The sequence below is a fragment of the Manacus candei genome, unplaced genomic scaffold, assembly GCF_025592945.1.
Source record: "Manacus candei isolate 608988 ecotype Guabito, Panama unplaced genomic scaffold, ASM2559294v1 h1tg000002l, whole genome shotgun sequence".
In the NCBI taxonomy this organism is placed as follows: Eukaryota; Metazoa; Chordata; class Aves; order Passeriformes; family Pipridae; genus Manacus; species Manacus candei.
The window spans coordinates 10,107,722-10,124,021 of record NW_026138050.1 but is presented as its reverse complement, the minus strand read 5'-3'; the positions used below and the strand labels follow the sequence as shown (position 1 = coordinate 10,124,021).

General features: G+C 38.7%; 1 protein-coding gene and 1 long non-coding RNA gene across 10 annotated transcripts in view; one reads left to right on the top strand and one right to left on the bottom strand.

Moving 5' to 3' along the window:
• Positions 1-16,300, top strand: part of LOC127482134 (uncharacterized) — a 44,299-nt gene that overhangs the window by 1,326 nt on the left and 26,673 nt on the right. For 3 of the 4 annotated variants that reach the window (XR_007908454.1, XR_007908456.1, XR_007908451.1), the window contains exon 2: positions 887-981. This is a non-coding gene — a long non-coding RNA (uncharacterized LOC127482134). Of the gene's footprint in view, positions 1-886; positions 982-5,991; positions 6,097-16,300 lie in introns of those variants that run through there. The other variant, XR_007908459.1, reaches the window with a different exon arrangement.
• MRTFB (myocardin related transcription factor B) overlaps positions 2,322-16,300 on the bottom strand; it is a 70,185-nt gene continuing 56,206 nt past the window's right edge. For 5 of the 6 annotated variants that reach the window (XM_051809631.1, XM_051809543.1, XM_051809718.1 and 2 more), the window contains 6 exons: positions 14,262-15,287; positions 12,766-12,888; positions 10,983-11,141; positions 10,565-10,702; positions 9,665-9,725; positions 2,322-7,723 (listed from right to left, as the gene is read on the bottom strand). In XM_051809631.1, coding sequence (XP_051665591.1) covers positions 7,185-7,723; positions 9,665-9,725; positions 10,565-10,702; positions 10,983-11,141; positions 12,766-12,888; positions 14,262-15,287 — 2,046 coding nt within the window. In that variant the 3' untranslated portion in view covers positions 2,322-7,184. The remainder of the gene's footprint in view (positions 7,724-9,664; positions 9,726-10,564; positions 10,703-10,982; positions 11,142-12,765; positions 12,889-14,261; positions 15,288-16,300) is intronic. The other variant, XM_051809964.1, reaches the window with a different exon arrangement.

Genomic DNA, 16,300 nt, shown 5'->3' with positions numbered 1-16,300 from the left:
ATGTGAGTTTTATCTCTTCAAACACACTACATTTTTAATAAATGCATTTGGTTGGCATCAGAAATAGTATTTAATGGCAAAATAACTTCTATTGATCAAGTTCTTCCTTAACTGTATGGGGAGATGGAAACTTCAATTTGAAATCATAAGGATCTTCTGTGTAGATTAGGAGGAAGTACTTGATTTGGTTTACAAAATTTGGCTATTCCCTAAGTTCCTCACAGTGCCTGGAAAAATTGTTTCTATCTGTCTAAACAAACTGCTGTTTAATGGTGAACTGATTTATCACAACAATAATTTATATAACTAAAAATGCAATTTTTATTTAAAAAGCATGTAATTGCCCTTCTGCTGTCTGAATACTTTTGTTTGGAAGTGTCTTTTTTGCTGGTCATTACCCTTGTTTGAGCTCCATGGGAAAGCCCTTCCTCTTCATGCTGAATTCTCCTCATGCTGAATCCTCCTCATGCAGTGTTCTCTCCTGACACAACCTTTTATTAAACACATGACCTTCCTAAAGGAAAGTCTTTGGAAGACTCCATTGCTGAAAGATAACATCAGAGATTTTGTTGGAAGGAGAAAATAATCACCTGGTTTTTTTCCTTCCTCCCCTCAGCCTCACTCATATGAGGTGGAGGTGTTGCTTTAGGAGAGTCTTTGATGTCTGTTTTCATGTACAAAACCAAGCCTTTTGACACAGCCCCCAACTCTTCTGAGGAGATCCTGGGGAATAATTGTATTTAAGTAGATTTGGTGCAGCTGAGTTGATAAAGATTTGTTATGGGATAGCTGGAATGTTCCTCAGTTAGCAATTACTTGAGCTTACACTTTGTCCTGGCTTTATGAAAGAACATTTCTGTTCACCATCTTAACTTTTAATCCACAGCAGTTGTCTCGGAGGGGCTCAGGAATGATGCAGTGCTGTGGTGGAGTGGCCTCGCAGTCCTTCATCTGCAGGGAAGGCTGGAGACGCTTCTTCAGGTAATTTTTTACATGAAGGGAAGCATTTCTTAGAGTTGGTACATTTTTGGATAAACACTTAGAGGCAAAAAAACAGACCTTAGCTGTTGGGTCTCAGGTGCTCTAGTTGGTTATTTTGATTTTGGACTAGGAAGGTCTCAGTGGAAAGAAACATCTCTGACTTGAGACAGTACAAATACTCTAAGAAATATATCACTGGCAACAGTTGTACAATACACAGCAAGCCAATAGGCAGCAGTAAAGAGCATTTAATGTGGTACAGAGTAAAGACAAATGTGAGGAATGGCCACCTGTAGAACATGTTTTAATAAACTGGGGTTTTATTGAAAACCAGGGTTTAGCCTGTGGGAGAAATTCACTCAGCATAATCTCAAGTTTTATCAGACCTTGTTTTGTGTTTACATCGTAATGCTAATAGGAACACAGTTTGGGAGGAAGAGCTTTGTGTTTGTATTTCTTTGTAAAACAATCAAAACCCCAGATTGCCAGTTGGCACCAAAACAAGTGCCTGTTATATTCCAGCTGGAATTTCTGTAATGCACAAATGCATAGTCCAGAAGTGCTGGATGTCATCAGTGCAGAACAGACTCTGAGGAAAGGGTGGGTGATCAGCACAGGGACTGCCCTCACAAGGGGAAGTAAATATTGAAATGGAGCAGCTTCATCATGAGAAGAAGCTTGTGCAAACAGCTCATAGCTCATTCTCCTGAGGAAAGGCATTGGGGTGTTCTTGAACACAAGCCCAGCAGAATGCAGATTGCAAATATGAAATCCCACAAACCAGCACATCTTGGAAACCTTGGAAGAATCCAGGAAAGTCGTAAATTGAAGTGCAGGACAAGGGGGAATGGATTCAGACTGGGAGTAGGTTTAGATTAGATATTAGCAGGAAGTTCTTTACTGTGAGGGTGGTGAGATGCTGGGATGAGTTGCCCAGAGAGGTGGATGCTCATCCCTGGAAGTGTTCAGAGCCAGGCTGGATGGAGCTCTGAGCAACTCGGTCTAGTGGAAGGTGTCCCTGCCCATTGCAGGGGGTTGGAACCACATGAGCTTTAAGGTCCCTTCCAACCCAGGCCGTTCTGTGAGTCTATGTAATGGTACTGCTTAAAAAAACCAAAGTCCAAGAGTTCAGAAAATCTCTGGTCTTAGAGATTTTGGCTCCAGTTTTGAAGAGAAATCATCAAGTTTTTTGAAGTTTGTCTAAGTGCAGATTTCATTCTTTCTCCTTTGTGTGAGAAAGGTACTTGGAACATAGGCCAAATGTTTCAGACTCATAAAAGAATTTTTGTTCATTAATATTAATGTTATTTTTCACTTTTAAGTAACCACAGACAAATGAACACAGTTTTCCTTTTTTATTTGAGACACTTAGCAAAAATGCTGAAATATCAAACATTTCCTCAGTAGCTACAATATTGCCACTATGTACAAAATATTTGATAAATGTAGTACACATATAAAAATACAGTATGCATTACATATATACAGTACAATGTGCAAAACATATGGCATTCAAACGTATGGAATTGATTTCAGGGGTGCAAACAGCAAATACAAAGGCATCATGGTTTCTTATAGAAAGGCAATACATAAACTGACGCCCTGATTGCCATAATTTGCATTTAGTAAAGTAGTGCTTAAATGAAGAGGGCCCCAGAGACAGGTGTCTGTCTTCTTCTTTTCACAAAATGAGATGCTAAGACATAATTATGACCGTGAAAACAAGAAGAGGAACAGCTCCTGGGGTTAGCGTTGTTCCTACTGCAAGCAGTTCTGTGAAGGAAATCCTATCTGGAAAAAAGCCTGTGCTATTACTTACTACAAATTTCTCAAACAACAAAAACAAATCTGTACTGTTAAACATCAAAAACAGCTTTGAAAGTATCTACATCCTTGATTTTAAAAAAGTATGGGTAACACTTTTGGGGGTTTAATTTCCTATGCTTCAAAGTACAAAGTGCCTCCTTTGGCAATATAAATGGCAATGCTTTGGTTCCTATTTAAATTTTATATTATTATAATTTATTTTAGGCTGTCTTTTGAATATCTGAGCTGTATTTTTTACAAAAATAATGTGATTATATAGTTATTAACCATTCCCTGCTTTTATTTGAGAATTTGCTCTCATAGCTAGAATGGCTTTTTTTTTTTTTTGGCTAGATTTCTACAAATACATTTATGCACTTTTAACTTAAAAAGTCTTTATATTCAGTATTGGACACTACAGAATGATGTAGGTGTCTCTTTTTTGCACTTTACCTAGCAAACTGGTATAAAAGGAATATTTGAGATTACTTCAGGTTTTAATGGCTGCTCTTTATTGGCCATGTATGTACTATGTGCAACTCAGTTCCACGTATCTCACATAAAATACCATCTGCACTGAGGTCTAGAAGTCATCCAAAGGCAATTTAATAGACCACAATATAAAGGGTTTCAACAGAACATTTGCTGGAGATAAGTGGAAGAGGTTTTTTTTTCCAGTTTTAATAGAGTTTGCTTTAAGTTTATAATACACTGAAGATGCCATCCAGATAATAATAATTGTTTACATCGGTGAGCTTTCCTGTGTTTTGATTACATAATGCCCTTCCAGTTCAATGGATTCTGTGATTGCATTTCCTCTGTCTTGAAAATAGTTCAGCAGCTTGTGCCTCGGTTCCAATTGTGGTGCCTACACTTTTGAGGCATCTGGATGTTTGAGATTATGTAACAGAAAAGTTTAATACTGACCACTCATCACCACGTTCCCTGAACGTGACTCTTGTTGGTGAATTTAGAAATACCTGGGAGAGAAATGCCAGTATTTAGTGATTCTTCCCAAAAGCTGTGGCCTCAGCTTTTTAAAGGTCAGATTTTGCAAGCCCACATTGCTGGATTACACTCCAAATTTCTGTAGAGAACAACTGCCATAAATTAATTTTATTCTCAGGGAGAACTGCTGTATTTATGACAATGCTTTTGTAACTATTTATAATGTCAAACAGAATTTTGCTGTAAACTTGCTTGCTGTAACTGCTGCTGAATGGCACTAGAAGTGTGTAACAAACACCATTTCTGCACTGAAAGCAGGATGTGACTCCTCCTGATTAACATCAGCCTTTAAAACGTGTCTGAGCTCTCTCCGTCTAGAAGTGTAAACACCAACTTTTGATTTTCACACAGATAAAATGGTGTTCTTAATTACTCTGAAGGACCTACCAAGACATTTGATAGAATGCATTCTGTTAGTACACTGCAGCCATTACATGGCAAATGGAGTGCCAGTGCATTCCTTTGCAACTGTTCTCTTAATGAGAAATATTCAGTTCTGTACAGTCCAACTGCACAGTCACGGTTCAATTTCTAAGATGTATTGTATTTGTGCTACAAAAATGTTCATGTAAAACATGCACACACAAAAGTCTAAGCAAAACCTATTTCTGCCATAAACAGGCATATACAACTATGGCAAACATATCACATTTCAGAACAAAGTCTAAAGCAAACCATTTTATATAAGGTTTAATACACAATTCTGAAATGTACAAAAAAGTAATCACACATTCCCTACACTAGAATAGTTGTACTTCAGAAACTAAAATGATCCCTTAATTTTTAAAATTTATTTTTTCAAAGAGTAGAAAGCTACACTGTACTGCTAACAAGACAGCTCAACTGTTTGGGTTTATTTCTGCACACAGATTCCTATGGGTTAGTTAACATTCTACACTGCCAAGAACGATAGTTTGGTAGCAAGATGACTCTGCCAGTTTCAAGCTCTATTTACATGCACATCAAAAATGACAGTACAGTTGCTCTAGGTTAATTTGTCCTCTAAAAATCAATTTACTTGCCTCTTATTTAATCAGAAGGCAGGGTCAAAAAGGGATAATTCTAACCACACAAATGTGGTATGATGTCTGGTGTATCACACATAATAAACTGACAGTACTGCAGAACACTACATTTCATTCAGAGTTGTTCCTACCAGACCAGGAGTCCTTAATTATTTTTCTCCTAACAGCTGAGGGCACTTAGTATCTCAGAGTATTAGCTCCCAAGAGAGTATGGTAAAAAGGAATGCAAAAAGTTGAATGTGAGTGTTCAATGTTCTCGAAGAGTCCTAAACCATCAAAGCTTAAGGCAGACAGTCCACATGTAATACTGTACTCAAGTACTGGAGGCACAGCAAGAAGGAATAAGGAAATATGTCTTTCAACTTGGTGTAATTAAAATCTCCATTGATTGTTTTGCTGTACTTAGTTTCATATTGAAGTAAATCTTGGCCAGTAAAACTAGTGAAGAGATATAATGATTTAAAGTGCTGTAACTGATATGATGCAAAGATATGATAGGGGGTTAAACCCTGAATCAGAGACATAATCCACTGTTTTATCTGAAGCCAATGGAATTCTGTAGTAGTAGTAAACCAGACTGCATTGTATCTGGAGATATAAATTTGCAGTTAATTCCACAAACTTTTTGGCAAAAGGATTTTATTTGATGATAACTGATTGTGTTTTTTAAAAATGTGATAAAGGTTGCTATAAAGTTAACTGCTACTTTCTGGTTTCAGCATTTCTTTGATACATGTCATTATTCCAAGAAGGAAGCAAAAGCTTCAGGGCATTTGTTCATTCATTCCTACAAAACATTTTTATAGGTTAGTGGGGAAGAAAGAATGATGCAATGAGATCAGTTTTCAGACCAGAAAACATACCACGTTTCCCTGTTTCAGGAAACAGGGGACTGTTTCCTTTTGTCTTAGTTTAAGAATTTCCTAGTAAGAAATAATTCCAATTTTGTTTGATTATCAGCCTCCATCATCTATGGCAACATTTAACAGCTATTACCTGAGAGACAACCATAGAATGTCAAAGTATATTAATTCTATTTGCATTTTTTGCTCGTCTTCCTAACTGCTTTCATAATAGACTCTGAAGACAACAACTGAGGGCTTTAAAAAATAGTATTTTCATGTGCTGTGCTGTGAGGTAAGAGCTTAATTTTTGCTATTATCTGTTTCAGGTATGAAATATGCCTTCTTATCACAAAACAGTACATCCTGATACTATTAGGATTCTCACTGAGCAGCTTCTCTGTTGGCTTCCCTGATGTTATGTAGTGGTAGACAAAACTGTTCTATAGATAAAGTACTCATTAAAAAATGATGGTTGTCCTGTCAGTACTGTCCCCTGCAACTTGATCTCATCCTACAAACATCTTTTACTGGGGGCATTGGGACTATTCTTGCATAGATGCTTGCAGGATCATAGTGTACAAAAGCATTAATTAAACTTTTCTACTTCCTCAAACTGTTCTAATCTGCTGAGATACTGGATTCAATGATCTAACAAATATCCTCAAACACAAAGCAAAGTAGGATATTTATTTCCATTAGAGTAATCTCTTGTTTGAAGACCACTGTGTTCCCCTCTGTCCACAAAAATAAGCTATGTAATGTTAAAAGAGTATACAAATAACTGTCTGATATACACATTAAAACCTATCTATTTAATCCAGAGCATTGCTATAGAAAATTCAGTGTTCTCAATATTACCTGGCATAGCTACAGTGGATTTCTTGCAGTTACACTTAATATCCCTTTGTATGCAGTTAAATTCCTCCCTCATGATTAAAGAATGGGGGAAGTGTTTTAAAAACCACAAAACCAAAATATAAAAACAACTTGAACAAATTAAGAGATTAGATATATGAAATTTCACTGAACCAGCCAGTGCTTCTACTTGCCTTTGCCCTCCCAATGGATTCTGCCCCTGGCTCAGGCTGTCCACAGGAACAATGAAGTGCAGTGATTCCTCCCCCTCCCCCAGATATTTGCTCGCTGTGTCAGTACAGACAGCTGACATCTCACTAAGTTTAGCCACGTTGTGTTGCTCATTTAAGCATTACAAAGTCAGAGACATAACTTCTTTCTTAAATATTTGTGATGCATTTACCTTGGGGTACTTTTAATCAGTAAGTACAATCATCCTCTCTTGACTTGTGACATACAGCTTTCAGAGGGCCCTGATCTGCATTACTGGTAGGTGCATAATGTAATTCACTGTTGTAAACTTGAAAATCAATAAGGAATAAGCTTCAAGCATTTGTTCTTCCAAACATTACTGTCTTAATTTATCTGAACTGCAATCAGGATGGTATGATAATGGACCTCTGCTGTGAAGAGACTTGCAGGTCATGTTCTCATTGGCTACAGCTTAATCCCAGTGCAACTGTAGATCTTGTGGATCTAGAAAGTCAGTGGAAAACACGCTCGGGGCAGCAGAACTGAGAGGGGTGAGTCCAGATGAGGAGCTGGGCATTGTAATGTCCAGCCATTCCATATTGTCCAAATTTGTATCGGGAAGGTCAAGAGACAGGCAAGAACTGTTAGTGGTAAACTGTGGGTCAGATGTTTCCATGGGTGAATGAGAGTGATCTAAAATGCTCGAGTGATTAAGAAGATCATTCTGGAGGTCTTCAATTAGAGAAAAGGACTCTCTGTCCTCATTACTGCCTGTCAGTTGAGGAATTTCATTACCTGATGGTAAAGTTCCATCCAAGAGGGCTTCAAGTTGGTTTTCCAAACTTATAGACAGACTGGTGGTTGGTTCTAAGGACACAGGAGGAGGGGCCATTTGGATTTGTGGAGGTGGACGGGATATCACTGTATTCACTGGCATTGTAGTGATGTTGGCTGTTACTGGTCTCATTTTAGATATGGGAGATGGTTCTTCCTTTATTGGAAGGGAAATCTCTGTAATTTAAAAAAAAAAACAACAAACCACTGTTGAATTCAGAAAAGGTAATGACATAATATCCCCATGCTCACAACTTTCAGCCCCTCCTTGCCCACTCTGGGATGCATCCACAGCAGATGGAGTAAGAGTCACTCTGCTGCTGACAGTACTAATGCTCCACACATCAGCCTTTGACAGGAACTCTGTGAACAACAAAGTATTTTAAAACAAGTTCCAGAGTTCTGCTTCCAGCAATACTTCAGCCAATTAGTATATGAATATTGATGAAAAATGGAACATAAATCCAGATTTAGCTTTACCTCCTTCATGTTTATTGTTCTTCTGACAAACTAGAATAATCATGGTACCAACACATTTCCTCATTTAGAGACGAGTACCCAAACCAATTTTCAGTTTCATCCCTGTTAATACTGTGTCCCCCTGGATTAATTAAAAGTCCAAGAGATCAACTCGTGTGATTAGGGTGCATTTATTCCTGATTCTAGAACTAAAACTACACTTCTGTCAAGAAGTTCCATGTAAGGTAGTGGCAGTAACAATACAAGGAAATAAAGCATAAGTTCCAATTTATTCTTAGATGTGAATGAAGTCTAAAAATAAAACAGATCAGGATATGCAAATAAATCCTCTAGCACAAGGTGATGTTTCTGCCAGCAAAAATATACCTGACAATACATTCTGTGCTAGTTTTCCAAGCAAAAACCCACGTCCTTAAAACCTGTAAGAGCATCTATTAAATGGTTACTGAACAGACATTCTCACTCTCCTGAAATAGGTTAGTAAACTTAACATTTTTCAGTGCAGTGCTTGCTTACATTAAGTGCAAGAGCCCTGAGTGCTTTACTTTGTTTTTTCATTAAGATGATCAGGAATTGTCTGCCTTTTTAATGCAACTTTGCAAATATGGAGCAGTTGTTTCCTTTCAGATCAAACAGGTTTAGTAACGTAACAGAGCAAATATTGAATAAGCACACCAATGTTTCCTGCATTCCCTGTGCCAGAGGCAGAACTTCTTTGAACTACCCGGGCAATATTTTAATAAAACACTGAAAGCATTTTTTAATTTAGCTTGAGTTGTTCACTGCACAGGTCACTTATCTCCGTTTGCCACTGTCTGCTCACGTTTTCTTCAGCTGACTTTGTGGTTTGCTTTGAAAAAGCAAAAATGCTCTGCTGTTTAGAATATGGCTAAAATCTTCTAGGAGCCCACAATCAGTCACTGCTGTCCTGGCACTGCTGTCAAGATCCTGATATGACAGTAGTTACAAAACATTACGTGAATTGAACTGCTGGGCACCACAGCATTTCCCAGTATTGTAATGGCTCCTTAGCCTACCAAGCCTAATTATGCCTGAAACCTCCTTTTATTGCCAAGCTCCTTCCTATATTACTTATTTCAGTGTCTTTCTGGTAGCTCTCTTATTTTAGCTGACAACGTTGTTATTCATTCATGTCTCTATGCAGTTCATACATACTTTTCCCAGGAACGTACCTTTGATGTTTACAGTTCATAAGATGTGGTTATATTTAATGAAATTTTAGTATCAACTTGCTTTAACTCTTACCTTATTCTATTTGCTTTATAATTTCAATAAACATTATATGGACTTGCTCAACTTTTCCAATGTTGATAAAATGTACCTGTGCTAATCTAAGGTGTTACTTAATTCATTTGAATGCTGTACAGATTATTCACTTGGCAAAGGTCTCCCTGAACTAATTTGCAAGCAGTGAAATTCCACAGCAGGTTGACTCTATGAATTTTGGTAAATCTTTTCTTTAACTGGTACTTATTGCAAACTTTCAGAAATTTAGCTTTATCCAGGCCAGATAGCTTCTAATTCTGCTCCCTGAAGGAATTCTTTGTTTGACTGTAGCACTGAGTTTTTTTTACCAGATTTTAAATGTCTACATGCCACAGTTGTCCATGAACTTACCTCCACTCTTGATGAGAATATCAAACAGGTCATCCATCTGCTGACTGTGTGCACTGGAAATCTGGAGTGCAGGAGAAGAACAGGGTTATTCTCTTTCATGCAGTATTTTTTCCTAACCTGATTGTTCCTGGCTTCTCTCAATAGTACATAAGTATAACTTATGATCAAGACTAAAATGCTTAATGTGCAATTGTCAATCTAGAAAACAGAGAAATAGTTTGGAGAGACACTTGTAATCCCTGTGGTCTGTTTAAGTACAAAGGAATAGGAAAAAAATCTGAAAAGCATGACCAAGATTTAATGGAGGCAACCCAGAGGTGCAGAAAACCCAGAGGAAAATTACTAATCCTGTTTTGTACTAGGGCAATAAAAATTGCAGGACTTTGGGTGGTGCACCCTGAACTGCTTTCCCTCACAGATAGTCTGTGAATGGCCATCATGTAAGATACATTTTATTGGATATGTTTGGGTTTTTTTCCCAATTTGTAATTTATGTTCCTTTATTTTTTAAAGAGGGGGTAAGCTTTCAGGAATTTCTTATCTCTGTTTTAAACATCTCCTGATCATCAGCCATCTCCTGAATATCTGATTCTATGATTCTATGATCTGAACCTTAAGCAAAAGGTAACAAAACCCCCCACAAACCCATTCTTTCAATACCAGGTCTAGAAAAAGAGAGACCTTTTATGAAGGTCTCAAAACTAAAAGTGTTTTAAAACTTGCTCTAATATAAGAATAATGAAATGGGAGTTCTCTAGTTAAACACAGTTATGAAAATAATAAGAGGGTATGTTAGCAAATCTTGACACTAAATTAAAACAAACCTAAAATAAGTGATGGTTTTGATAATTCTAGAGAAAAACAATGTTTTTAATAGACTGAGCAGGAGAAAATAACAACCTCACGGTGCGGTGTCTGAATACTGCGGGTCTGCTTTATGGCCTCTTCGTAACGAGGAGGATCTTTTGTCTTGGACACTGTGTTGTTGAAGAGGGGCTGCTGAACAATGTAAGGCTGGGCTTGGGATGGAGAGCCAGGCTGTGAGAAACAACAAAGTCAGGACTAAATAACATGCTTCAGGGAATGCAAGATGTGTCAAGGGCTACAGATTAGACTTTGTCACCCCCATCTACATATTAGTGTAGGTAATCAGAGGGATGAAATGAGAGTTTCTGTCTCACACATATGCACATTATAAATATTATTAAAATCTACAAAACATTCTTCCTTGAGTGAACTGCAGTACATACACAGTCACGTTATTTAAGAATAATAACAGAAAACTGAACTGTACAGAACACTGTGGGGCTGACCTTACCTTACTGGGAGTAGCAGGTCCATTCTGCACAGGGGGGACCTGATTACCACCGGTGTGAATGTTAGAGTTTGATGTTTTATTAATAAAAGATTGTGATGGTGTTGTAACTGGTGCAGTCTGATAGGAAAACACTGCATTTGATGTGGTAGGTGGAAAAACCTGTAAGGGATTAACAGATCAGTCTTAGACTGTGGGTTTAAAAAAAATTAGTAACATTGGGTAAATAACATCAATGAAAACTATTTCTTCTGAAGTACTTGCTTGCTTAAATTCCCTGTTAAGTGAATGTTATTTATACTGATTTTCCCCTCCAATGGAATAATTTGTAAATCCAGAACAACTGACCTTTTAAAGAAGCTCTGTGCTGTGACACGCTTTCATTCACTGATAACTAGAAATATTTTCCTCTGATTTCCCAGGAAGCATGAGGAAAGGGTAATATAATTTTTCCAAAATACATTCCAAAGACTATGGAACAGTTGAATAGCATATCCATGATCTCCCCACCTAGTGGACAGTCACTAACATGAACTTATTTCTAGCCTGATACAAACTGGTACATGTATCCACACCTGTCCTATGGTGCCACTCTTAAGACAGAACAATTGGTTTGTGCCAAATGGATTGAACAAGCTGTCTGAAGGGTACTGATGCCCACGGAGTGGTGTTCCCCTTTGCTAGCCAGCTCTCCAGAGAATGGCAAGGCACAATCATTCACCCTCTAAGATCAATTCTTATCTGGAACTAGAGCCCGAGCAGAAGCAGATTAGGTGACACTGCACAGGTACAATCCCCAAATCACAGCAGAACATGGGATTCATGAGGCACTGGAATATAAACTTGGGAGGCTGAGATATTCTGTAACAGTTGCACAACATACTGTAGCAATTACCCTCTCCATCTTGAATTTCAATTATTCCTCGAGGCAGGCTGAAAATCCTCCTTGTCCTAAGTAATATGAGCCCTATAATCAATAGCACTGATAAGGAAACAATAAAGGTCCAAATCTAATCTCCAAGTTCCTAATCATAGAGGTCAGCCTGGAAGAGGCTCAGAGGAGGAGAAAACCTTTTCTTTTTTGGTGACTGGTGCTGAGGGGTTGCTATCAGTTACCATATGAACATGACTGGATTGGTACTCACAACTGTACATCCAGTGCTGATGAACATCTGTTGGAATGGGACATTACAGAGCTCATTGTTTTGGGTAGAGAGGAAGAGGAGGATCTCCCTCTAAATTCCCTGCGTTCCTCAGGAAGAGGCATGGTGGAGTTTTGGCTCACTGGAATTGCCATCCTCAGTATCTGAGTCCATAGTTTTCTTCATAAGTAAGGATGAAATCAACAAGGAAAGTAAGAAAACTAAAAGGAACTTCTATAAAATAATAAATCTCTGAAGCCACAGGTAAAAGTTTTCTCTTGAGAACTGCCTGTCAGACTTCTATTTTGAGCCAATGGCAAATAAGAGGAACTGACTGGAATACCTGGTACTCCACTGGTACCAAGCATGAGGAAGGACATAGTAAGAGCCATGCCCTAAGAGTGCCATTAAGACAAAAAGTCTTTAGACTTATGTATTTATTTGCAACTGAAAACCAGAGTCCTAAAAAAATTTTTGGAAAGAGAAGTTAGAAGCCCATTGTATCACACACAAAAACGTGGTACAGGTGTTAGGTGACTTGCTCATTTATATATAGCACAGATGACACATAAAAGATTCTAAAAGCAGTGCTTGGAATTAGATTACACAACTATTTATCTTAATGCTTACTGCCATCCACAAACCTTTCTGACTTGCTGGGTCTGACCGAGTGCGTGCTGCGTGCTGGGGTTTTGGTTTGACTGTGGAGTGTGCATCTGAGGTGCTGGTATTTGTGATGGGGTCTGTATTCCAGCCTGTGATTGAGCCTAAAGGATGAAGATAAAATATTTGCATTATTTGTATCTCACAGTAATTTACATCATGTAAAAGTCTATTGCAGTAATTATGCAGAATAGCAATAGCCTGTATTCTGGGAAGGATGAGCCTGAACTGTGCACAGGAAACACAACTGTTACTGTGTTTGGTACTGGTGGGTTCCCAGCCAAAAGGTGATGGTTATTTTGCCAAGAGAGTTTAAGAAAGATAAAGACAAACTGGAGAGTCCAGTGGATAGCAGTGAAAACAGCAAGGGACAGAGAGGGCACAGATCAGTAAGAAAGGACTATAAGAGCTGAGTAACCAGAAGACAAAACTGTGATGCAAGAAAAAGGTTGTTTTTAAGAAGATCATAGTAATTTTTAATGGCCAGTGAAAGGCAAGAAGTGTGTCTAGCCTCACAAAAGACAAATTCAGCTGGTAGTGGAAAACCTTCTGGAATATCAGTAAAGTAAAATACCAGAACAAGCTGCTTAATGTTCTTACAGAATTCTACCAGGATTTTAGAACAATTCAGATGGAGATCTGGGTGTGTAGATCTTGCACTGTGGACTGTGGGGCCTATCCCCAGCAGAATTTTCCATCCCCTAGGAGGATTGCTGAATACAATGGTGCACGTGCTGCATCAGGTCTCAGCCCACAGTGTGCACAACAGCCAGGGACACCTGGAGCTGAAAGAATACTCTGCTGGCAAAGTAGCCAGGTGAGTAGCAGGGGATTTTATCCAGTTATGTCCCAACAGAGCCACTGGGAAGTATCTGCTTACTTCTACCTTAGACCAACAGCTTACACTGTTTCAGCTTGGTCAGATTACTTTTATACCTCTGCATTTATAACCTGTCTTGGTTTATGCTGCATTTATTCACTGTGATACTACCTATAATCAGCCTAGAAATAATATTTGTGTAACCATGGTTTCTTTTTAGAAGTCCATGGGAGTTCTACAGCCTGGCATTCACATGTTAAATATAATGAGCCATCATCACAGAAGGAAGTTCACACATGTTCTGCAAACAGGTATAGCTCAAAATAAAGTACTGGGATCATAACTCTCTATTACAATATGGAGGTAAAAAAGTGCTGGGATATGCTGATATAAAGCAAATTGTGCATGGAGGCAGTACCTGGTAAGACAACTGCTTTTCAGGAAAGAGTATCTGGGAACAAAAGTTGCAAAGAAAGCAAGTACCAGAAGCAGATATGAGGAGAGCGGCACTTAAATTTTTCTACTCTCTTCTCTCAAGCAGAAACAGGCTAAGCCTGATTTTTAAGTTAATCTTACAAGCAGTACATTTACTTACGTATACTGAATTACAAACTAGTGCCATGCAGTTTACATGATGAAAAACAGAAACCCCCTTACCTGCAACTTGATGTTTCCAACTGGTAGCTGCACTGCAGTGGCAGAATTCGGTCCCTGGATAGACAGTGGAAGGAGCAGCTGTGCAGTTCCTTGGGTAGTTAATAAAGCTTGAGGTTGGGCAACAACTGCAGTTTGAGGCTGCCTCTGTGGATTAACATAAAATTGAGAAATGGCATTCTGAGGTTCAGCTTTGGCCACGGGTATCTCCTGCTTGATAACAACTGCCTTTTTGGCAACTGGATTCTGGCCACTAGTGTACACTGACTGTCCTAAGGAATGGCTGGCCACAGGTATGGATGGACTGGTACTGGAGCAGTCAGCAGGAGCAGTTTCATCTTTGACAGCAGCATTGAACTGCTTCTGTTCCAAAGCAGCTGAGTTCCCACATGTTTGAGACTGTTGCTGTTGTCCCCGTTTTTCAACCTCAAGTTGCATTTTCAATACTTCCACAAGTTTTTGCTCTTGTTCCAGTTTCCTTTTGAGCTCTTCAATCTGCTTCTCCTTCTCTTGGAGCTTGCGGTCCTTTTCTGCCACATCCAGCTCTATGGCTGAGACGGTGCCGCTGCCGCGGCTCTGGCTGTCCTCGCTCAGGTTTGCTCTGAGGGGGGAAGTGCTCAAGAACTGTGAGGGTGACATCATGGTCATCATTTCTGTGAAAGTATCGGCCATACTCGTGTCATCTGTGCTTAGACTCGACTGTTCTGAGGGAGAGGGGGATATAGGCAAAGGAGAGCTGATGTTTTCGGTATTTACTATTTTGCTGCCAGGTCCAGTAGATGTTTTTTCTGCAGGGAAGCTGGATATCGTATTAGCCACTGGTTTATTTAGTGTTGCAACAGGAAATGCCACAGTCACTTCCCCAGTGTTACCTGTGGCCCCAGCAGAAGTGGTTACTGTCACAGAGGTACTTGTAGCAACCCCGTTGTTGTTGAGATCTTGGTAGCTTTTCAGACGCTCAATGAGATCTGTTTTTGTTCCAGACACTGGCAATCCCCTCAATTTCAACTCCATTTTAAGTTCTGCTACCTGAAATAAAATAAAGCATGATAATAAAAAAGATTTAGACTTGTTGATATACATTCTACTTTATTACATCTCAATAAGAAAAATCATTTTTTGCTAGTTATTCCACCTCTGGGTTCTGGCAGCATGCATGATCCATGACCACATTTCCGTGACCTGCTACCTACTTCACTGTTTAAGTGGCCAAAATCTTAGTAGTGTTCAGTTGTACAAAGAGCAGTAGCAAACTTATGATGATTTTTAACAAATGTTCAAAATGGAAAAATGCACAAAAAGCTCCAGTTCTGAGCTAAAAACTTGAGAAGCAAACCTGTAGATGATGGCAGCAGTGCTGCTGATAAAAGCACTGAACCCCTTTGCTATACCACCAAGACACAGAGATCTGTTTCTGAGAAACTTTATCAGGTCAGTTGGATGATTCAGTAGACCCATCAAACACAAAAGGCTCTCCTGCTAATTAGCAACCAAGCAGTTACAGTTATGTGCCATCTGGGTTTCTTTTACAAACAGTATAAGGAGTCAAAATTAATTTCTGATAGAAAAATGTTCTGTTTTCCAGTAAGCTTTCAGAAAAAGCAAAGTGCAAATGTGTTGAGTGTAAATTAATTATGTGCTTCAAAATATCAATTAAAAAAGAACAGTCACAATGACTGGCTTCTGTTTATGATGAACATACAGCACAGCTAACTGCAGAGTTGGGCTATATGTGTCTTATATATGTGTCTTAGAGCTACCTCTAATAGAATAAAAGAACCTCAGGAATATTTCAGTCCTTAGCCAGTCTAGAATTTAAATTGGAGGTCCTTGTGATTTGGAAATGATGAAAAATCACAGCAATACATTTTACATCTCTAAAACCCACAGCAGTTTTCTGTGAAGTAACTCTCTACCTAGCAAGGACTATCAGCTGTTTCCCCCAGTCTGCTCTAAGTTTTCTGTTTGCCAGCAATTCATTTCTGAACTCTTAATCACAACTGACTTCGCTCATTCCGTGCTAAAACCACCACCACATGATC